The 23,842-nt window shown below is 51.9% G+C and overlaps 1 protein-coding gene across 5 annotated transcripts; it reads right to left on the reverse strand.

The window, feature by feature from the left end:
• Positions 1-981: 981 nt before the first annotated feature.
• DET1 (DET1 partner of COP1 E3 ubiquitin ligase) lies at positions 982-22,558 on the reverse strand. 5 transcript variants are annotated; one of them, XM_059678107.1, is made up of 5 exons: positions 22,431-22,558; positions 19,575-20,667; positions 16,096-16,283; positions 14,554-14,745; positions 982-1,308 (listed from the first exon to the last, which is right to left on the reverse strand). In XM_059678107.1, the coding sequence occupies exons 2-5, from the start codon at positions 20,655-20,657 to the stop codon at positions 1,302-1,304; spliced, it is 1,470 nt and encodes a 489-aa protein (XP_059534090.1). In that variant the 5' UTR covers positions 20,658-20,667; positions 22,431-22,558; the 3' UTR covers positions 982-1,301. The 5 variants fall into 5 exon arrangements, with proteins under 5 accessions (XP_059534090.1, XP_059534087.1, XP_059534086.1 ...); XM_059678104.1 differs by lacking the exons at positions 982-1,308; positions 22,431-22,558 and adding exons at positions 9,563-10,893; positions 21,513-22,297; XM_059678103.1 differs by lacking the exon at positions 982-1,308 and adding an exon at positions 9,863-10,893.
• Between the last annotated feature and the right edge of the window lie 1,284 nt (positions 22,559-23,842).

Below are 23,842 nucleotides of genomic sequence, written 5' to 3' on the forward strand. Positions count from 1 at the left end.
CGGCTGGGAGGACAGTCCAGGTCAGCCGTGGGCAAACTACGGCCCGCAGGCCGGATCCGGCCCGTTTGAAATGAATAAAACTAAAAAAAAAAAAGACCGTACCCTTTTATGTAATGATGTTTACTTTGAATTTATATTAGTTCACACAAACACTCCATCCATGCTTTTGTTCCGGCCCTCCGGTCCAGTTTAAGAACCCATTGTGGCCCTCGAGTCAAAAAGTTTGCCCACCCCTGGTCCAGGTCCTCGAGTACTAGGGACTGCAGCAGGGGGGAGCCTCGGGGGTGGGACAGAGGTCTGAGTGGGTGGCCTGGAAATGCAATTAGCTCTCCTCTGTGCCCTTGCCAGGCTCCCCGGCCGCCCATTCCTTCCAGTCTGCTTGGGGGGTGAGGGGTGCGGTGGAGACACGGCCTGGGTTGGTATCCCAGCTCTGCATCAACCTGAACTTCAACTAACTACTCCCACCTCCACGGGCGTTAGTCATTCGTTAAGATAACTGTGTTCTCTGCTGTATGCAGCTGGTGCTCATCCAGGGTGCCTCTCACACTACTCCCTCGGGCACCCTGTGGGGACGGCGTGAATGCGGATGCACACCCATCCTGCTGCTATTGTTATTATTACTGCTATGAAAAGCTCATTTTCCCTGTGATTTTAACCAGAAAATGTTATGTAGGAGCCAATCACCCATGCTCCTACATGGAATGGCCAGCCAACTGTAGAGTAAACCAGATGGTTAAAATTTGCAGCCAAAAATCAAGTTAAAAAGCCAAATGACTCAAGAATCATTCCTCGGGAGTCTTTCTCGCCTTCCTCCTTCCTCAAAAATCTATTGACACTCAAATAAAACATGTCTAAAACCTGGTAACTGCCCTGAGCATCTTCGAGGCGAATGGGGAGAGAAGTTTTTTTTAAATTCCATTGGAATATCACCAGTGCTAACACAGAACAAGGGCATGTGTGTGTGTGTGTGTGTGTGTGTGTGTGTAAGAAAAAGAGAGGGAAGGTGGTGAGAAGTATCAAGGAGCACCTCCCAGAGGAGGTGACACCTGAGCTCAAAATAAGAGTAAGTGTTGAAGCAACTGTGAGGCGCAGGGCCCTGGGGGACGTTCCCAGCGAGGGGGTGGCATGGACAAAGGGCGGGTGCAGAAGCGGCACAGACGGTGCAGTGACGTGCCAACGGCACCACGTGAAGCGAGGCGGCTGTACGGGCAGGACAATGGCCCCGCAGATGTCAGGCCCGAACCTGGAGCCTGGACACGCCGCCATCCGTGCAGACGGGGTCTCTGCAGATGTGACGAAGGTCAGGTCCTGAAAATGGGGGATTATCCTGATCACCGGGGGGGACCCTAAAGGAGGTCACACTCATCCTTATGAATGGAGGCAGCCGGTCTGACCCACTGGCAGGGGACGGCCGTGTGAGCGCGTGGGCAGAGACGAAGTGATGGAGCCACAAGCCCAGGGCCGCCCGCAGCCGCCAGAAGCTGCAGAGACATGAACAGTCCCTTCGAGATGAGGAGACGAGGGCTGAGGGGCAGGCGGACAACAGCAGCGGCGGGACTGGGGGCAGGGCTGGTCCAAGAGAGGGTTAGGAGGCGAAACTGCTCTCTTATTTTGTTGTTTTTGTTTTGGGCTGAAACTGCTTTTCGGTTGAAGAGCGCCAAGTAGCACCGAGGCTGCCAGGGGACGTCTCCCAGAAGGGACGTCACAGGCGCCCTGGCTGGGTGTGCCCTGCCCCTGGGGGCAGACGGGCCCCTTCCCGGGCTTGGCATCCGGGCCCTCAGCCGTCGCAAGGACCCCACACCAGCCGTGAGGCTGTGGAGCTGAGCACAAACTACGTCCGGGAAAGGACACGCGGGATCTGGACCGCACGCCCCGGGAGCAGGCAGAAGACGTTTTGTCCCGGCTGGGGCTGGGATAATTGGGGCGCTAACGAGAGCGCATTTCTCACCATTTTCCGTCTGATGAGAAAGGACTGGGCGGCGATTTAGAGCCCTCACACCCCCTATCATCAGGGCTCAGACAGAGGCAGGGAACTAACTGGTCGCCACGCGGGCTCACGGCTCCCAAGACACACGAGCAGAGGGCAGGCCGCGGCCTCCTGCGCCCCCCTCTCCGCAGGGCACGGGCGGCTCTGGGCGCCCCTCGGTGAGGGGCAAGTTCAGGAAACACGCTGCACTGGAGCACTAACGGCATCCGACTGTGTTTTTCTCCTGTCACTGCCTCGGATCAACTGTCAGATCGCCCTCCTTATCCCCCAAACCTCCATCTCAGGAAGCGTCCATGGCAGGAAACAGAATGAGATGAAACCCAGAGCCCCAGATCCAAGGGTACAGAAGCCCTGAGAGGGAAGCGCCAGGAGAACACCCCGCTGCAGGCGCGGTGCCCAGCGCCCTCGTCTCACACCTTCCTGTCCAGAAGGCGGAGGTTCTCGCAGCATCTGGATGGAGCTCCTGGGCCGTGGGAGGTGGGAGATTCCAGAGCCTGGGATGGCCCCGTCACCGCCCGCTGCCATGGGGACGGAGATTAACAAGCGCCAAGCTCCCAGGGCCTGGAGGCGCTAGGGGGCCGTCAGAAGGGCCCACTCTGTGTCTCCACCCAATGGCCACTGAGGTTGCTAAGTACACCTAATCCAGCTGTCACCCGGCACCCACCCTCCTCTGCAAACAACAGCTGGTCAGGCTGGGCCCGCGGCTGCCCATCTGCCGCCACCCTCCCTGGCCAGAGCTGCGCTGTCTCTGAGACGGCCCTTATCCCACGGACCATCTCCCTCGTTCCCGCTGGTGAGGCTCACATGGGGATTTTCCCTCCCGCCTACCTGGCCACTGCTCGCACTGAGTCCCAGATAGGCCATCTGTCCTGCTCTGTCCCGGTCCTTCCCCGGGCCCTCACCAGGCTGAGTGACAGGCTCTGAAGTCCGACTTGAATTCTGGCACCGGTTTTGTGACCCCTGGCAGGTGAGTCTCCGTGCCTGAGTTCCTTCTCATGTATCGTGTAGAAGATGGAGACAACACGGGCTGGTGACTTCCAACCTTTTTCTTCTCATGGCACACATAAAGTTATTACTAAAATTCTGCAGCAATCAAAAATATGTTTTTTGCTGATCTGACAAAAAAAAGGGGTCTGATTTCAATTCACTCACTGGATGCCTATTGTTGCATTGGCCACGGTCACTTTTTATTTCACAATCTAAGGGAAAAGAGCTGTGTCCCTGATTACAGGCACGTGTTGCATGTTTCAGCCATGCTGTGGCACGCCAGGGGAATCGCTGATCTAGGCACGGCAGAGCAGGGGAGGGTTCAGCTAGGTCACAGGCACGGAGCACGTTACAGGGTCTGGCTCATGGGCCCAAACAACACAAGCTTTCTCGCCACCCTGCAGGCCCTCGGACCCTCCGGAGGTACCCAGGCAGCAGACCTTCCGTAACTCAAACAGGGCCTTCACCTCTATCTGTTTGCACTCTGAGACCAAGAAGCAGTTTTATAACGCTCTTCAGAAAATGTCCTGAAAACTACAAACGGATCTAAGAATCTAATGGAGCCTGGCCGGTGTGGCTCAGTGGTTGAACCAAGAGGTCACGGTTCGATTCCCAGTCAGGGCACATGCCCAGGTTGAGGGCTCCATCCCCAGGAGGGGGTGTGTGGGAGGCAGCCAATCCATGATTCTCATCATTGATGTTTCTATCTCCCTCTCGTTTCCTCTCTGAAATCGATAAAAATATATTAAAAAAACAAACAAAAAAAACCCCTCACAAAATGTAGAAACCACAAACCCAGAAAGAGGTTCGAATGCTGGGAGACTAAACAAATGACAGTGTCACTGAGGGGGATGAAAAGGAGAAGCTGGGGGTGAGCCACTGTCACTGTTTAGGTGGACAAAGGCGTGACCCTGACACTGTGGGGAGCCTCTGACTGGGTGGCCTCACTGTGGTGGTGCTGCCGTGTGAGACGCCCTCGGTCCCGGGCCCCGGCCGCACCAAGTGGCCCGAGCACAGCCACACGCTGTGTTTCCGAGAGACGGCGTGGGCAGGACACGGCCTCCCCCGCACGGGCTCGCTGTGGCCTGGCGCACACCTAGAAGGTAGGTGTCTCAGGCTGAGGCAGGCGGCCTCTGCCCGCACAGCGGGGACCTGAGAGGTGGCGGCTTCCCATTTTCACCTCATCGATAAGCAGCAGCTGGAAGGGGAGCCCGGAGCGGAGCGGGGTCTGCCTTCCCCACGGCCTGGCTAGAAATGGGAAAAGCGAGTCCCTTCTCACCACGGGAGACTGAGATGGGAGACGGGCTTGAAAATGCCAGGTTAACCCTTCAAACACTCACTTGCACCTGCCCAGACCCAGGGCGAAGCCGTGTGGCCCTGAGAGAACAGATGCCGGGCCAACTGACCAGCACTTTCTACCCATGTGTCAGTCAGGGGCCAGACGTGTGTGAGTGTGTGTGTGTGTGTGTGAGACGTGCAGCCTGTGTGTATGTGTGTGATATGCAGCCTGTGTATGTGTGTTGTCTGTGTGTGACGTGCAGCCTGTGTGTGTCTGTGACATGCAGCCTGTGTGTGTGTGTGATATGCAGCCTGTGTATGTGTGTTGTCTGTGTGTGACGTGCAGCCTATGTGTGTCTGTGACATGCAGCCTGTGTGTGTGTGTGTGTATGCGCACACACACACGGAGGGGAAGAGAGAGAGAAACATCAACGATGAGAGAGAATCTGCCAGAAGCCTTCCTGGGCCCCGTCGGGCAGGTCCCTGGGCCCCTGGCTGGGAGAGTGCCTCCCAGCCTGCCTCCATGTCCGCTGCCCTTCTGGTCCCTAACTGGGGACTTGCAAAGACACACCTTTCCGAAGCTCAGCCTCTGACGCTCAGAAGCACCTCAGGAGATGCCTGTGGACCGAACGAATGAGCAAATACCAGGCGCCCCTCACTCACCACTGCGGATGGAGAGGGCGCAGGGGCCACACCTGAGACAGACCGCTGGACGGGTGATCGGTGCGCAAGCCGGAGGCTCAGATGCTCAGTCCAAAGGGGCCCCACGAGGGGCTGTGGCCTCCGGACGGCAACATGAAGCAGCAGGCTGTCCTACAGATCTTCAAACTAAAACCACCGCGTATGCTGAACGCAGCAGGTCCCTGAGCAGCCCCTCCTCCCAAAGGCTCCAGCCGCAGCCTCTGCAGAAGCTTCTGGAAGCGGGGGCTCTGAAGTCTGGTCCCTGAGCAGCCCTCGCTCAGATGCCCTGAGGCCTGGCAGGGCCAGGGCAGGGCCACCGCTGACACTGCCCTTCCCTCTCCCTCTTTCCAGGCCCCTGGAAGCTAAAGCAGCTGGCGGGCCTCTTGAAATAAGGCTTTCCTCTCCCCTGGCCCACGCCAGAGTGGCCCAGGGCCCCCACACCCTCGTCCTGAGGGGCAGGCTCTGCCTCCTGCGGGGCGAGGCTCTTCCCTAGCTGCACCCCACCCCAGCGCACTTTCCTGGCCAGGCTGCAGTCTGTGCTGCAGCTGGTGGCATTCCTTCTGCCTGCTCTAATCATGAACTTGAAGGAGAGGGGTGGGCAAGGGCGTTCAAGGCTCTAGAGCAGTGGTTCTCAACTTTCCTCATGCCGCGACCCTTTCATACAGTTCCTCCTGTGACCCCCAACCATAAAATGATTTTCGTGGCTACTTCATCACTGTCATGTTGCTGCTGTGATGAATCGTCATGTAAATATCTGATAGGCAGGATGTATTTTCATTGTGACAAATTGAACATAAGTAAAGCAGAGTGATTCATCACAAAAACAGTATGTAATTACATGTGTTTTCCGATGGTCTTAGGCGACCCCTGTGAAAGGGCCGTTCGACCCCCAACGGGGTCGCGACCCACAGGCTGAGAACCGCTGTTCTAGAGGCTTCAGCACCGTGTCTGGCTTTGCAGGAGTAACAGGTTCAGATCCCTCACTTCCTCTGGAAAATCAGCCCTAGACCGGGGTCCCCCACACACACCACCCCCCCCCCAGCTGTGACAGCAGGTGGGCCAGGCACCCCCCTCGCCTGGAGAAGCAATCAGATGTGAGTGCTGCATGTTGCTAGGAAGCAACTGGCAACAGCTGGCTGAGAAATAAGTCGTGTCCCTGGGAAAGCATGTTCCTGGCCGCTAATTAAATGTTGCCGAAGCGTCTCTTCCTTCGGGGAGCGATAGAAATGTGCCGAATTAATGCAGGCAGGAGCAGGCAGGGCGCAGCGGGTTCACACGCCTGCTCAGGCCCCTCCTGCCTGAGCCAGGCAAGACTCAGGGGGCCGGGCTGCAATTGCTAAGCCCCCGGGAGGCTGGTAAAGTCAAAACCGTGGCCTCAGACTAGTCAACTCAACGGGCCCGCAGTGTCTGCCTGTACCCACTCTACGGCTGCGGGTGAGTGCACTGGGTAACCACTTCTTAAAGCTCATTAAGGCCCACTTCTGGGTGCATTTCCAAAAGCACTGAGAGGATCTCTAAGAAATATTTGCACACTCGTGTTTATAGAAACACTCGTCACAATGGTCAAGGAGTGGACGCAGCGCAGATGTCCTTTGATGCATGGATGGGTAAACAAAATGCGGTCGTACACGCAATGAAATGTGATTCTGCCTTAAAAGGAAGGGAATTCTGACACATGCTCCAACACGGAGGACCCCTGAGGGCCGTATGCTCAGTGGAATAAACTAGACAAAGAAGACAAATGTTGTGTGACTCCACTTGTGTGAGGTACCCAACGCAGTCCAATGCACGGAAACAGAAGGCAGAATGGTGGTTACCAGGGGCTGGGCGGGGAGGCCAATGGGGAACTGTTGTTTCCTGGGTGCAGTTTCAGTTTTGCAGGATGAAAACGTTGCAGAGATTGCTTGCATAACAACGAGAATATACTGAACACGACTGCATGCTCATCGTTGATGTTTCTCTCTCTCTCCCTCTCTGAAATCAATTAAATAAATAAATAAAATAAAAATGCATCTCAGAATTGATGACCTGACGCACCTTCCCCTGTGAGGTGCACAGCACAGCTTCCGGGCCGTCGTGAGCTCTTAATAAACGTTCACAGTCAAGGACGACAAGCTCTCAGCAGACCAAGACCATGCCAGCCAATGCACCTGGCTATGAAAGGGTCAGGGCTGCTCGGGTCTTCTCACGCCTGGGTGTGTGGGTGGCAGAACAGCACCACCTCCGAGGCCGCCAGTCTCGGGTGGGTGAGCAGGGGCTGCGCCTGGAGGGGCACCACGCTTATGGTGCTGGGTCATCAGGGGATGGAGAGCTGCTACGAGGGTCACGCACGCCCTCTGTGACACTAAAGAGGCCAAGAGATCTAGAGAGAAGGAGAAGGCAGCTCGCCTTCCTCGCTGTCTGGAGTCCTCGCTGTATAAAGAGCTTCCATTAATACTCACTCAATGCCCACATCAACCCGGCAAAGTAGAAGCTGTCCCTGTTTTAGGAGGAGACACTGAGTCTCAGTGAAGTGCCTAGGACACGGCTGGCAGGTGAGAGAGCGCAGGGGTGCACCAGGCTCACTGCGAGCCTGAGGCGTTCCCATAATTCCACCAGGACACGCTGGGCGAGGAACCCGCGGCCTGCTCTGCCGCCTGCATCGTGTCTGCCTCAGAATCAAATGCTGCGTGATGGAGGCTTCAGAGTTTTGTGTGTGTGTGTGGGGGGGGGGGGGGGGGTTGTTTTTTTAAATATATTTTATTGATTTTTTACAGTGAGGAAGGGAGAGGGATAGAGAGTTAGAAACATCGATGAGAGAGAAACATCGATCAGCTGCCTCCTGCACACCCCCTACTGGGGATGTGCCCGCAACCAAGGTACGTGCTCTTGACCGGAATCGAACCCGGGACCTTTCAGTCTGCAGGTTGACGCTCTATCCACTGAGCCACACCGGTCAGGGCAGAGTTTTGTTTTTTTAAAAACAACAGAGAGTTATAGCTATAAAGGGTAACCACCGAGCAGATTAATGTTGTAAACAAAATTGCCCCCTGGAACATTCAAATCGCTTAATGTGCTCCGCTGCTTTCAGAGCACGCATTGCAGAGCACCGTTATGCTGATTAGCAATAATTATCATCCACTCATTAAGGAACGTCCCAAAGCGCTTCTACAAAGGCACACTCGTGGCTGAGATGGAGTGACGCTGTGTACTTGAAAATAATGAAGCCGCCGTTCTTTTAAAAATTATCTAATTTAGGGTTTTCACTGATTTAGGCCGTGCTTTTCTGCGAGGACTCTGAATGGAAGGGCTTGGGCTAAATTTAAAGGGAGCCTTTCTCTTCTCAAAGGTCCCGAGTAGCTTTGCACGGATCACTGGCAAGTCAGCTCCCGGAAGAGTAGGGATGAGCGGAGAGAGGTTCAGGGAAGAGTTTGCATCTGGAAGATATAGGCCCCCCAAACTTACTGCTTTTCTTAAACATTTTGGTTCCAGCCCTAACTGGTGTGGTTCAGCGGATAGAGCACTGGCCTACGGACTGAAGGGTCCCGGGTTCGATTCCAATCAAGGGTACATGCCCGGGTTGCGGGCTCAATCCCCAGTGGGGGGCGTGCAGGGGGCAGCCGATCCATGATTCTCTCTCATCATTGATGTTTCTATCTCTCTCCTTCTCCCTTCCTCTCTGAAATCAATAAAAAAATTTTAAAAAAAACAACACATTTTTGTTTCAAAGACCTTTTTCTCCAAAGATCCTTGAGATCCACTGGACATTTGCGGAGAGAAGACGCCAGACTGACTGAGAGCAGCCCTGAATCCTTTAGAAACGACGCTAATATAAGCAAACACGTAGGAGTTGAGAACTTAACGTGGGTCAAGTACTCAACAGGCTGAGCGCTTTATCTCCCATTTCAGGTTAAGTCCTTTTAGCTACAAGAAACCTCCAGGCCAGCTCCGGTGTGGCTGCAGGGCCGTGGGAGAGGCAGGCATCTTACAGGAACCCCAGGACAGGAACCAAGCACAGGGTCTCCTGACAACTGGAACTGAACTGGTGCCGAGCAGCAGGGACTCAGGACCGAGATTCTCCCCTGGGGCCCTGCCTTTCTCTCTGCACCTACTGATTGCTTTCACTGCCGGGAGCAAAGCCCGATTCACGCCTTCACCGGCAGGAAACGTACTGCTCACAGACCTGGAAGTCCAGATGGCAGCCGGGCTCCCAGGTCGTGAGCTCGTCACCCTCGCCATCGGTGGTCCGGGTTCTTCCCTTCATTCTGCCATCAAGAGGGTCAGCTTCACCCTGAGCCTTCCTGAGTATGATCGTAGGGTGCGGGATAGTGGAAATGGGGGGCTGTGTGCTCAGAGAAATGTTGCCCCAAAAGTCCCAGGAACCTTTACCGCGTGGTAGCACTGACCTGAATTAAGTCACGTGATTGCTAACCTAACCCCTCGTGCCGGCTGGCTTTGGCCTGGCTCTAATTCTCGTCACTAGCAAAGAGTACAGGACGATCATAACTGGTTCAGAGCAGTGGTTCTCCACCTTCCTGACGCCACGACCCTTTAATAAAGTTCCTCAGGTTGTGGTGACCCCCAACCATAAAATTATTTTCGTTGCTACTTCATCACTGTAATTTTGCTACTGTTATGAATCGTCATGTAAATATCTGATATGCAGGATATATTTTCATTGTTACAAACTGAACATAATTAAAGCATAGTGATGAATCACAAAAACAATATGTAATTATGTGTTTTCCGATGGTCTTAGGCGACCCCTGTGAAAGGGTCGTTTGACCCCCAAAGGGGTCGCGACCCACAGGTTGAGAACCACTGCTCTAGACTCTCTTCCCCGCAAGCCGTCTTCCTAGACTGGCGAGTTGCCTCTGTGAAAATCCTACCCAGCCCTCCACTGCGTAAAACCCAAGCCCGTGCACAAGGCCTCTCCTCAGGCTTCAGTCCCATTCCCCTGCCCCCACCCAGCCCGTGCTGCAGCCGCATTCCCAGCGCTTGCCACTCCACAATCTTGTCAGCCCTCTGCAGGCTTCCATGCCCTTGAACATGCTGGAACTCCTTACAATGTCCTTCGCCCTGGCTCACACGCTGCACTCCCGTTCACCCAGGGCCGGCACCCCGCACCAGCACAGCTTTCCTCCTCGCCTCGTCCTCATCCCTCCACTGTTCCTACGGACAGTACTGGGCTTTCACTGCTTTGCATCGTAATTCCCTTCATCTGCCTTTTTCTCTCCTCAACATCTTGCCACAGCACCTACCTGACCCCTCGCAGGTGAACACAGGTGGTCAGATCCTGTGTTGAGTACTAACTAAATGACAATGATGAAATCTGCCAAAATGTTTTGATGGGGCTTAGCATTTCATCTCCCATTCCTAGGTCCCCAGGGAAGTCGCTGTGGCTGCGGAAGGGTACAGGGCCAGCTGTCTGCAGCCATGGCTCCTTCCAAAGCTACCATCGCACTCAGATGTCACCCGGCAAGTTCGCTACACGAACAATGGGCACGTTATGAAGATGAAACCTAACAGCCTGACAAGCCCTCTGGAGGAGACAGCTGAGAATGTGACAGGCTGGTGCCGGCAGGTGTTTGCAGGGCAGCTGTGATGGCTCAGCCGTCCAGGAACAACCAGTCTGATCCCTCGAGGGACAACTGGCGCTTGCCAGCTCCCACTGCCCCGACTGCAGTACGTGCTCAACAGCGTCTGTCTCTGCCGTGGCCACAGAGCTGCCCACTCTCCCACCTGCACGGCCAGACGGCCCAGATGGGCGCATGCTTCCACGCGAGAACATACAATTACGCCCGGCCCCTGCAGCTGTAGCAGTTCCCCGGAGAAAACCCCAGGGAGGGAAACAATCCTGGCAGATGGCTATCTTCCATGCTGGCACACACACTTCCTTCTCCCAAGAACAGCTGCTGGATCCGCGGCCTCTGGCGCCTTTCACAGTCCTTCCTGGAACCCGGGTATTTGAAAAGCATTTGCTGAGATCAGAACATAAGGCAGTCATCAAACAGGATATATTTCAGTAAGAAAATACCAAGGCTTTATTCTGTTTTCTTATAAAGGCAGCCCTGCTTGTTGGCTAAGTAGAAAGGGTGTACACAGTTCTCGTGAGTAAACATGAGTTACCTGCTACAGGATGCAGACATAATGCCAAGGAAGGGGCCCGAAGGGGGTAATGCTCTCATCCGCATAGCAATAAAATGCAAATTAAACAGAAATAACTGAACCTAATTAGTGCTGGACATTCCCACAGGGAAAAAGCAAGAGGGCTCTAAAACAATCAGTAGTTTTTTTTACACAATAAAGACTTCCGTCAGGCTGAGCCGCCCGCACTCCCCCCTCAGCCCTCCCCATCTGAGGTCCACGGGCCCGTCTGGAGCGTGTGCTTTAGTCCGTGAGAAGGAAGGGAAACGTCTTGGAAGACCAGAGAGGCTGGCTGTGAGGAGGCCCCTACGTGCAGCAGTGCCGCATGTGGAAGTTGACGACATACTCAGCATTAGTCCTCTGCACAGAAATCGCAAAGGGCTCAAAGGGGTGAAACGTAAAGGCAACAAGGCGTCGCACTGTGTGGTTGATGGGGCGGCCCAGTAAGCCTGCCTGGATCTCAAACTTGAGCAGACCAGAGTCCCGAGCATAGAACCTAAACAGAACGAGAGAGAGAGAGAGAGAGAGAGGACGGTGTAGATACTCACCACCACCATGAAATGTGCACAGCAGGGAAATCCCCTTACACCAGCCCCAGCTCATCACAACTGCAAAATCACCCGCATCTGGCCGCTCATCTTAGGGGCAGGGAGATTACGAATCTTACTATGCGTCCTAAGCCAATGGGTCACTTCTCTTTCCCAAGACAGCCCTTAGCTACAGCCCTAATTACAGCCTCCCCTTTCCCAAAGCTATCTACCCCAAAACTGTCCAGGCGAGGGCTAGAAATGAAAGGTGAGCCATGTACTAGTATGCAATTTGAAATTTCAGGTAGCCACATTAAAAAATGTTTAAGGTGAAATTAAGTTTAATAATATATTTTATTTAATCCAATATTGACATCCAAAATATCATTTCAATCTACCGTCAATATAAAATATATTAATGAGATATTATACATTCTTTTTTGGACTAAACCTTTGAAATTTGATATGCATTTGACACTTGAGCAAACCTCCCCTTGGACTGGCCACGTTTTAAGTGCTCAATAGGCACGTGTGGCTAGTGGCTACCACAGAGGACAATGCAGATCTACACTCATATTTGAATTTTTCATTTTTAAGAATAAATTCTTTTATTAAATTTGCGGAGAATAGACTCTATTGGAGACTCTTCTTTTCACACACAAAAACAAAATACTAAGTAGTTTTTAATTTTTTATCTAATATGGTAAGACTCAAGATACTCCCTCCATCCCAGCTCTTAAACACCCATAATGCAAAGTAAGTGCCCTGTGGTAGTGAGAACTACAGATGATCAGCGGGGTTGAGGGTTAATTGAGGGAAGGTCTAGAAAATGAAGAGCCTGAATTAAATAACTCTATTTCCCCCTTTGGGAAGCAAATATATAATAGACATAAATGTATTCCTATCCTTTGACTCAATAATTCCATTTCCAAGAATTTATGACCTCAGAATTTAAATGAAGTAAATAGTGACATGAATAGAGATGGCTGCTACAGCAGTAGCTCTACCGGGCAAAAAGCAGAAAGAGAGTAAACGCTCAGTCACAGGGGAACAGTGAAATGAAGTACGGTACATCTACCCGATGGAATAATAGGCCGTCATTACATGCGTCATGTAACTGTGAGGACCATGTAACAACATGGAAACCCATTATAAGATAAAAGCCGACTACGAAGTATCATGCTGACCCCCAATACACTGTGAAATGTAGACATGCATGCTGGCAGACTAGAACGGAATGCCCAATAAAGTGTCCTGGCGTTACCTCTTCCTGGGCTTTTAGTATCCTCACAGTTCCCGTTTTAAATTACAAGTAAATAAGAACTACAAGAAAAAACCCTTCAGTCAGGAAAATGGCATTTCCAGGTGTGTCTATGAGGTTAACTTTTCCAATTGGAAAGGCGAGGAGGTCAGCAAGGAGAGGACGGTAGCTCATGCCATCTGACCACATCAAATGAGACCCGCTACGTGCTTTTGGTGTGTGAGAGCACATTCACCTCACCCAGAGTCCCCACACACAACGGGCTTATAATTTAAAGTGAGCTCTGAGCTTCTAAATCTAACTATCCGTTCACAGGGAATATGGCGGAATGAGAAAGATGGTAACTACTACTCCCAGGATGCAATGAGCAAAATCTAGGATGTGTGGGATGTTACCAGATGAGCAACCTGGTTTCCGAAACACTTCGCTGCCAGGAAAATAAGAGGGAAACAGGATGTACAGAATAAAAAAGACAAAAAAATAGTGGCCACATGCAATGTAGGCACCTTGTGTAGATCCTTATTTGGAAGAAACAAACTGTAAAAAGAATACTCACGAGACAACAGGCTACTGTGAAATCTGATTCGATATTTGGGGTTGTCAATAAAGTTTTACTCACTTTCTCCAGATGAAATAATGGTAATGAGGTTGTATTTTAAGTCCCTATCTTTTAACGATTCATACTGAAATATTTAAGAGGAAAGTGTTGTGACACCTGGGGGTTACGTCAGAATCACCCAGGGTGGCAGTCGCGAGGGGAGAAAGTAGGTGGTGGCAGGAAGACGAAACAGCTCTGACCACGAGCTGATAACTGCTGAGCGAGGTGATGGGTACGTGGAGGCTTATTATGCTCTTCTATTTTTTATATGTTTAAATTTTTTCCATAATAAAAAAATTTCAACTGGGCTTTGGAACTGGACTGCAACTGGGATGATTAACTGTACAGAATTATTGTATACAAACCTAGTTTATACACATTAAAGCTGCATTATGAAATACTAACTACACTGTTTCTACGTGAAAAAGGCTCACGCTCCATCTCTGGGCCCCAGGAACACACCAGCTGCCCTGAAATAGCCCCAGTGACAATGGTGACAACTCCCCCCAGCACCCTTTACAGCCCACAGAGCAACACACGCTCCCGACGTGGAGACGGGTGGGTCTGTGAACCGGGCATCTATGAGGGAAGGGACTGGCTGTCAGAGGCGAGCTGCACCCTTCCAGCAATAATACTGAAATATTTTTACAAGTACATTTCAAATCTACATCCCCAAATTCCCAAAATGAGGAAGCTGAGATTCTCTAAAACCTCCTGTTCCCCATATTGTCCCTGCTATCATTTCCAGTAGGTAACTGGGGGGATGCAATCACTTGAGCTGGATAAAACTTCAAAGGCTGAGCCATAAACATCATTATGAAGTGGTATTCGATTACTAAATGGAAAAGTATGGTTTCCTGCCCTGGATACCTCTGAAAGGAAACACGTACCTGAAGTGGATGCTTCGGTGAGAAGCAGAGTAGAAGCTGTTCATTATGAGACCACGGCCTCTGTGACCAGAGCACCGTCCACATCACAGAAACTGCCCCCTGCCCATTCAACCCACGAGGAGGAAAGACACAATCACATAAAACGATGCCGAAGAAGAGAGGGAGAAAGCGGGCAGGACCGGCCCTGGACCACGAGCTGATAACGGCAGGCGCTGTACCTGATAGGGTGGTCGCCACACGTCTTGGGCCGCTCCATGACGGACACCCACTTGTCATCGTAGCTGAAGAGCGACAGGTCGAGGTAGGGGCTGCCACTGTAGGACTGGGCGCTGATGGGGAGCTGGCCCAGCAGCCGGCGCACGGCCTCGGTGTGCCCCCCATACTTGGCGTTCACAATAGTGTCTTTAAACCTGAAAGAAAGCACCAGTGATGAAGGCTGTGTTTGCGGACACACGTTTTTTTTTTAAATGACCAACATATGTCTGAAAACAATTCATTCTGTCAATAAAAGTCCGGATATTGACCGAAGTCAGAACTCACACATAGCACAAGCCTGGCTAGCTTCCAATACTCTCAAGAAGCAGAAAACGGAATTAGAAATGGGGAACGTTACTTTAGAAAAGTTAATTATATTAAAAAAAAAAAAAAGACTCTACAAACAAGTTTAAAATGCATATAACTGCCCGGTGGGTGTGCTCGGTGTCTGGCTGCTGGCCTGTCACCCTGGAACTTCCCTTTCCCGTCATCCTTGGAATTCTCTCTGCTGCTCTCCACTGTCAAACAGCACCATTCTTTTCTGTTTATTGGTAAAATGCATCTTCCAGATGCTTCCTTAGAAAAGGGGCATGGGGGGTAATTATTTGAGACAGCATGTCTGAAAATGACTTTGCTCCATTGTTAGAATTCTAAATTAGGAGTCATTTTTTTGGAGAAGTCTGATGGCAGGATTTTCATGGCTTCCAGCTTTCAATGTTGTGACTGGTCTGTCCAATGCCATTCCGATGACTTATTTTTTTATATGTGAGATGTTTTTTTCTGAAAATTTTTACAATTTTCTCTTTATCCCCAGTGCTTCGAAGTTTCATGATGACATGCCCTTCACTTTCTTGATTAATCCTTCTGGAATCAGCCAGATAGTGGGTTGCCTGGGCAAATCCTCTAACTTCTTTTCCATCTTTTCTCTCCCATTTTTATTCTCTTATCTTTTTACATTACTTTCTTGGAGAGTTCTTCAACTCTATCTAAGAAATTTTAAATTTCTAAAGTGTCACTGTTATAGGAATGTTCCTGTTCTTATGGCTTGAATTATTTCAGTGACCACAATGTTATTTCTTTATTCCGTTTGTTTTAGTTTGGTCTCTATACCTTTCAAGACAAAGATTTTCTTAAATGACTCATGATCCTTGATAACTTACTTTCTCTGAAACATTTCTTCTAACCGATAATGGATCCATTTTCGTTTACCCCACCAAAAGATTTTTGAAGACTAGAAAATTGAGCATTTAGACCAATGTGTTCCCAAGAAAAAAATAATAATTTTAATTTATATATACATTATATTTGATGCAGCAAAGTATGATAAGATGATACACAAAATGTTACATTAGGAGAGAATTCTGTAGAGGAGATGACATAGATATATGGAATGGAGGATAAGATTGTCGCATGGTTTTCTGAAGTAAATGACTACTGATGTCACAGCAACAAATTAAGAAAATTTAAGAAAAATGAGGCCTGTTAAGCGCGGTGGAACAGCTTACCGGCGTTGGATCTGCCTTGCAAAATTGTTGCTGGACGCTGAGCAGGGAAACTGGACTTCGCTGTGCAGGGTAGCGTTCCGGAAGAGGTCACAGAAGTTCTCAAAGAGCTCCAGGAGCTCGTCGGACGTGTTCTCAAACACCGCGATCACCTCTGTTGTCACCATATTGTACACCACAAAGAAAGACGCCTGCAGGGGAACAGAGCGCGCTAAGGGACGGCTGAGTGTAACGCCATGCCTGGCCAGCATCACTTGGCTGGGAAGTCAGGCTACCCCAGGGAAACATGAACCGCCCCCGCTCCAGCACCACGGCTCCAGCATGGCTCCCCGTGTTTCTGGGAAAAGTGGGGGGGCCTTGGAGGGCTTTCTTAGTCAAGGCTTCGTGTGGCCAGATGTCCCACTGTATCTGCGCTGCTGAAATGATTGAATTGGCCAGCATCTAGGTAGGGAAAGGCTTTCCATCTTTCATTTCCAACTGTGCAAATTCAGTATTTTTCCTTCCAAGTGTTTACTCCCTACTTGCACCCAGCCCACCCTGAGACAGATAAAAAAAATGCTTTCTTAAAATGCCAGATTTAATTTCCTTCCTGCTGAGAAAGTGATTTGCGGCCTGGGGTTGCCTGTTGACAGATTATGTTCTCTTGTATACATACATCCAGCGGAAAGTTCAATTTAGGGGCATTTTTCCTCTTACTATTTCTAGCATGCAGAGAGCCGCCTTAAGTCCGTTTCACCCTAAAGCTGCCCAGGCAAGTTGAAACCAAGCAGGGCACTGCTGCTGAGCAAATGAAAACTCAGAGAGGATTTTCCACTTCTGTCCTAAATGTTCTTTCAGCCCAGGCATTTGTAGAGACATTTGCGATTTATAGCGAATCTCAGAGGAGGGAGCTGACAAGCACTCAAATGCCATGGGGGCAGAGCTACCGCTTTTCTGCAGGACCCCTGGGTGAGGAGCTGCTTCCTTTAAACCTCCAGTGCTCTGCTCAGCCGACCAGGGAAGCAGCGGAACCCAGTTTCTGCCAGCGAGTGTAACAGGGCCATCCATCCGCAAGCTTCTAATAGGCCTCCAGACGTTTCCAGAACACTGAGATTAGTAGTCCCCCTCCGATGATTAAGTTTAAATCTCCATTAACAATTTCTGGTGCCATTTGGCCCACCTGTTTGACTAGTCATTCGTCCTTCCCAGAGCTTATGTTACATGACTTTTGTGAACCCCTGGAAATTAAATTTGGCTGCAAATGAAAGAGGCTGGGGGGTAACCTGAGACTAATGCCTCTAATATTAGCCAGGCTTTGTTTTGGATGCACTTTTTACTCATTAACCTTATTGGAACCTATCAAATTAAACAGGCGGAAAAGACAACTAGGGCAGAGAGATTGGGTTTAAAGTTACAACCTCTGGGAAGCAAAGCACAGAGCCCCAGCAATGTTTCTGGCTACAGCTTCCAGAAATAAATAGGTCATGGTCAGCAAAGAAAAAGTGGATGCTCTCAAGTGCAGCCATTACAGACATCGTACTCCCTCCGAAACGAAAAGGTAATCATAGCTCAGACCTGAACAAACATGGACTCGTGTCCTTTCTGCAGAAGGGACCACACTTCGGTCCTATCAGGGCTTTGCCAAGATCTACCATCATCATGTGACCGTAGAATTATACCAACTCCTAAACCTCCCTCCGGGACCCTGGGGAACACGGGACGGGAGGCTACAGAAGTCGGGGTCTCACCGCCAATCTCCCAGGACAGGAAGGCGAACTGGACGCTCCCCCACAATGCTCTGCGGGTGCCTTCATCACTGACACGGAAGAAAAGGAGTCCAGAACAAAACGATCTCTAAACCACAGCACCCCCCGTTTTTTAAAGAATTCCTGAACTACGACTCAGAAGAAAAACGTCGGAGACATTTCACCACAGATGGCTGGTCAGGCCTTCGGAGAGAGCGCCCTGCCCAGTCTCTCTTAATGGCAGAATCAGCTGCAGGTCGAGGAGTGATACCAACTTCAGGTTTGCCCTCTGTACAGAATTTGCAAACTAGCATCTAAGGAGACAATCTGGAAACAGGAGCATGGGGCAAAGGTACAGAACGGTGGTCTCTTACTCCGTCTACACTGACATGGAGAGTTCTTAAAGGGAAATGCCCTGGCCCTGGCCAGTCCTGCACAATGGTCAGTGTCGGCCCGTGCACTGTAGGGTCGCAGGTTCAATTCCCGGTCAAGGGCATGTACCTGGGAGGCAGGTTCAACCTCCAGCCCTGGGGTGGGGCGTGTGCGGGAGGCAACTAATGGGTGTGTCTCTCTCACATCGATGTTTTTCTCTCTCCCCCTCCTCCCTTCCTCTCACTCTCTCTAAAAAAATCAACAGAAAAAATATACTTGGGAGAAGATTAACAAAAAGAGAGAGAGAGAGAGAGAGAGAGAGAGAGAGAGAAATGTTAAGATTACCCTGAATTTCAACACGATGTTTCAATCCAAGAATCTTAAAGGTTTCCGTGCTCTTACCAACATCTTACTCCCATTTGATGGGAGTGCCTCTCTCCCCTGCCAACATCTCTCACTCTTCACTCAAACTGAAAAAGACCTCAGGACCTGGAGTCCTGATGAATCACTTGGGGGATCCAAAATGTGAGATCCTGTTGATCTTTTACTGCTCGTCAACCTGTACCTTTCAGCACATGGGCCAGGTCAAGGTAAAGTCATAAAACCTAACTCTGTGACATGAACGTGCCTAGTAGTTGCCTTTGGAAGAAGACTGTGAAGAAGTACACTGGCATTAACCATTTAAGCAGGAAAGAGCGGTAGATTTTCCGAGGGTTCCCTGTCTGTGTGGTGGGCTCATTCTCGCTGCCAGAACTAAAGCAGTCAGACAAGGACAGTCTTATAAAACCAAGGCAGGATTATCCACTGGCAGCCCAGGCCGCACCTGAACCTCGTAGCATCCGGGCTTCCGCCTCAGGGGTCCTAAACACGCTCTGCCATCCGGCCGGCAAGGCTCAGGGGCTGAGCATCAACCTATGAACCAGAGGTCATGGTTCGATTCTGGTCAGGGCACACGCGCGGGCTGCAGGCTCGATCCCCTATAGGGGACGTGCAAGAAGCAGCCAATCATTGCTTCTCTCTCATCACTGATGTTTCTATCTCTCTATCCCTCTTTCTTCCTCTCTGAAATCAAGAAAAATATTTTTAAAAATAAAACAAAATAAAAATTACCTCTGCAGAAGGTAGAGGGCAATAATCACAGAGGGGACGCTCTACATGTCAATGGCTTGAGCTTTAACTTCCACTTATCTGAAGAGATACATGTGGGCAGAGAAAAACAGAGCTGTTTTAAGTTGGACTGAGCCCTGGGATAGCACATATTTAATATCACATAGAACGTGTATTTCTGAGAGGTTGGCTATAGACAAAGAGAAAAGCCGGCACATTCTGTCAAGGAGACTGGGGGGGCGGGGGGGGGGGGGTAACGGGCAGGAGAGCGCCGCGCACCTGTGACGGGTCTGTGACCCGCAGCGTGACCACATCCTCGCTCGTGTACTTAATAAACAGGTGGTTCTCGTCCAGAAGCTGCATCTTCCACATGCGCAGCTGCCGCAGTTGGTCGAAATACTGGAAGAAGCGCCGCTTGGCCATGGCGCTCCCATCCTGCTCTGCCCGGCGCCACAAGTAGACGAGCAGCCGGTGCTTCAGGGAGTTGATGAAGGGGTCCCTGAAGGGGTTGGCCATGCCCGTCTGGCTGTCCCGCTGAACCTCGGGGAAAATGGCGGAGACGGTGAGCAGGTCGTCCTCGTAGCAGAAGCGACCAATGGTCCGCACGTCGATGAACGTGCCTTCGGGCGTCACCTGGAAGACGTGGATGGTCTGCTGCTGCACCGACAAGATGGCCAGGATGTTTTTGTACAAGTACAGCCCTTGGTTGTGAGACAGGACCACTTTATCACACTTGAAGGTGCGCGTGTCACACAGGCGGCCCGTGTGGAGGTCAATGATGTGGAGGGAGTAGTCCTCCAGAGGGGACCGCGGGTTGGGGGTCACGGACTCGCTGTTCCGGTAGACCTCGTAGAAAGGGGGGTGAGGCTCGTCCGGGAGGTAGGCGGCCGAGCCCACGATGACACAGCGGCAGTCGTCGGTGAACAGGCTGCACTCCCGGTTCAGGTGCTCCCCGTTGGCCGCCACGTTGGTGATGTGCAGCAGGACAAAAAACCGCTCGAAGAGCCGCCCGCGGATGTTGACGGACCGCTGGTCATTGCCGTTGGATAGGATCTCCCCCTCGTAGCCCTGCAGCAGGTCCTCGGCCGCCTGGCAGCCCTGGTACTCGTAGATCTCGAGAGACGTCTGGTCTGAGGAAAAGGCAATAAAGTAGCGCCCGTCGGGTGAGAATTTACGCAAGAAGCAGGGCGGCTTTTCCACGTTGACCACGGTGAAGTTGGGGAAGACGTTCTGGTGGAACACGCGGACCTGGTGCCAGTGGGTGCCTGCCTTGCCTGAGCTGATGCGCCGGCGCTCCAAGCGGTGGATGACATTTTGGTTCTGGATCCTGCGAGGTTTGATGGTGGAAACATGATGATCCATTGTCACATCTCTACACGGAAACGTCAAGCAGAAGAAAACCGAACGGAAGTTACCAAAACCTATACAAGTCGAACAGATTTTTCCCTCCTTGTACCCTGCACCCGGGAGCTCCCAAGATGAGAGGGATCAGCATTTCTCCTCCTCAGATTATCATCAGGAAGTGGTCCTGACATTTCTGAGTCTAGAAACAGATTTGTGAGGAGGACCTAATTCAACCGGAATACCTTCAAAGCATGCTTAGCTGTTGGGAACAATCAACAAGGGGAAAAAAAACCTACATCTGCATGAAATTTCTTCAATGTAAGAGTCACATTCAGCCCTGACTGGTTTGGCTCAGTGGATAGAGCGTTGGCCTGCGGACTGGAGGGTCCCAGGTTCGATTCCGGTCAAGGGCATGTACCTTGGTTGCGGGCACATCCCCAGTAGGGGGTGTGCAGGAGGCAGCTGATTGATGTTTCTCTCTCAATGATGTTTCTAACTCTCTATCCCTCTCCCTTCCTCTCTGTAAAAAATCAATAAAATATCTATTTTTTTTAAAAAGTCACATTCAATGTACATTTATTTTAAAAGCTTTTATTTATTTATTTATTTATTTATTTATTTAGTATTGGGCTCTTAAGATGTCCATACTCCCCAATGCAATCGACAAACTTAGTGTAATCCATATCAAAATCCCAACAGCATTTTTTGCAAAAACGGTAAAATGTATCCTGAAGTGCACGTCATCTCAAGGAAGCCCAAAAGGCCAACAGTTTTTTCTAAAAGAAAACAAAGGTGGAGGACTCACGCTTCCTGACTTCAGAACATATCACAGAGCTAAGGTCATCAAAAGGTGTGGCACTGACAACAACATACCAACGGAACAGACGAGAGCCCAGAAATACAGCTTTGCGAATGTCAGCCCGAGACTCGAGAAGTTCAGAGAACCCTACACGTAGGTAACATACTAATATCCTCCCCTTCATGGCACCTGCCCTGCCTGCAAATTTCTCCCTGCACCTGACTTAAGTCTGGGGCATAGGAGAGGCGAGCACGCCTGCGCAGTCCATGCAGACGGTGCGTTCTGTCTGCCCATCACGGTACTGGACACAGCTTAAGCCTCCTGTCTGCCCTGAAGGCTGGACCTGCCTCATGGCCTCAAGCCCTTTGCCAACTCAGGGCCCCTCCGCCTGGGGCTGTGCCCTCTGCCTAGGGATGTATTTCCCCCGGCCCCTGCAGCTCACGGGCCACCACCCTCAGGAAGCCTTCCCTGACCACAGACCGACACCTGGCCTCCCCTTAGATCAGTGTCTGCCTCTCCCAAAGGGACGGTCCCGGTTTGAATCTGTGCGTTCGCTGGCATGGCGGTGCTTGCTGCTGGCCGCCCCAGGCAGGCAACAATCGCGTCCACTTAAGCCCCCGCCGCTCTCTCGGGGCCCAGCCCTGGGGCCGGCCCCCACCGTGCCTCCCGCAGGCTGTTCACGGAGCGAACGCCAGCCCGGCCGGAGCGCGCCACTGGCTCGCTCTGAGCTCCTCGGCGCTCCTCCTGCCTGGGCTGGTCTCAGTTTCCCCCCGGGGGCGGGTGCACACACCCCTCAACTGCTAGTGACGGCTTCCACACCTGCCAGGATCGAGGGGCGGGCACACCCCGCACCCCAGGAGGCGCCCCCCGGAAAGAAAAGCCAGGGGCGGGCCGGCTGAGGGAAGGCGGGGGCCGCAGGGCCTCCCCGTCGGGCGGCCTCGGGGAGGGCTTGCCGGGCTGGGAAGCCGGGCTGGGGAAGGAGAGGTCCTCACCTGTGGGTCCCGGCTCAGAGGGCCGGGGTTAGGGACCCCCGGCCGGCTCTGCGCGCACCGCCCCCGGCCCCGCCCCCGCCATGCTTCGGGACCCGGCTCCGCGACTTCAGGCCCCCGCTTCCGGTATCCACCGGAAGTGCGGGGTAGTGAGAAGCCATGTGGGGCTAGCGCGCCGTCCAGGCGGGACTGGGAAGCGCTACAGCGCACCCTGGTGTCCGGAGGGGGGTAGAGGCCAAAGAGGCCCAGTGAGGGCCAAGGAAAAAATTCACTCAGCGCTCCTAGCAGGGCACCTATGGCCATGTCTCCGCGCCTGCTGGGCACCTTTGCAAAAAACAGATATAAACGCCGGTGTGGCTAAGTGGTTGGTGTCGGCCCACGCACCAAAGGGTCTCGGGTCTGATTCCCGCTCAAGGGCACATTCCTGGGTTGCAGGTTTGACCCCTGGCCGTGGTTGGGGCACGTGCTGGAGGCAACCAATTGATGTGTCTCTCTCACATTGATGTTCCTCTCTCTCTCTCTCTCTCTCTCTCTCTCTCTCTCTCTCTCTCTCTCTCTCTTTCTTTCTAAAAAAAATAAAAATTAATTTTTCACCTTTTGATTAAATGCACTGTTTCGTTAGCTGAGGAACCTAAGTAACCGTGAATGCTTTTGCTCATTGAATATTTGGATTGGGCTACGCCTGAAGTCAGCGCCGCAAAGACAGGGACCATTTCTGTACTGCAAACTCCTGATCCCCGAGGGTTGACACGGTGCCAGGCACGCGGGCACTCCAGAAGGATTTGCTGGATGCTGAGAACAGTCTTTTGTACGCACAGGGCGGAGCCTGGTGGTGGGGTCACCTTCAAGCACACCAGACGTTCCCTTGTGTTTCCGGGCTCCTCAGCCTGCCTCTCTCAGATGTTCCCGCGTCTAATTCCCTCCCAATGTCCTCTCACCCTGGGAAGAACACTGCGTGCCCAACTGCCACTGCACCCCCCGGCTCCTGCCTCCTTTGTCCCTCTCAGGAGTCCCCGAGTGAGTGCGACGATGGGGGACAGGCAGGGAGCTGAAGGACTTGAGAGCTTTCTCGCCACTCACTCCAGTCCTCCTGCGGCTCCTCTCTGCCTCGGCTTTTAACCACTCTGCCCCTGATCTGCATTAGCCACGGGGGGGGGGGGGAGGGGGGGGGGAGCCTGGCACGAGAGGCTCTTGTTCTGTCTCCCTCTCTAGAAGAGGCTGGCAGAGCGCTCTTCACCTCTACGCGGTGGCAGACATGTCTCGCCCTAAGTATTACACCACCCCACCCCCATCACCACCCCCATCATCACCACCACCACCACCAATCCTTCAATCCAAACAACTGCACCACCGGGTACATATGTACGGCATGCCAGACCCTATGCCAATTATTTCACCTGCATCCTCCCAGTTAC

This window comes from Myotis daubentonii, chromosome 21, assembly GCF_963259705.1.
Source record: "Myotis daubentonii chromosome 21, mMyoDau2.1, whole genome shotgun sequence".
Lineage (NCBI taxonomy): Eukaryota > Metazoa > Chordata > Mammalia > Chiroptera > Vespertilionidae > Myotis > Myotis daubentonii.

Excerpts from the sequence above, each read along its gene's own strand:
- DET1 (XM_059678104.1), bottom strand. The coding sequence starts at position 20,657 with ATGGATCATCATGTTTCCACCATCAAACCTCGCAGGATCCAGAACCAA. Across the intron at positions 16,284-19,574 it reads GGGTCACAGACCCGTCACAG|GCGTCTTTCTTTGTGGTGTA; the intron begins GTGCGCGGCGCT and ends GTTCCCCTGCAG. Across the intron at positions 10,894-14,553 it reads TGTGGCGACCACCCTATCAG|CAAATGCTTTTCAAATACCC; the intron begins GTACAGCGCCTG and ends TTCTGATCTCAG.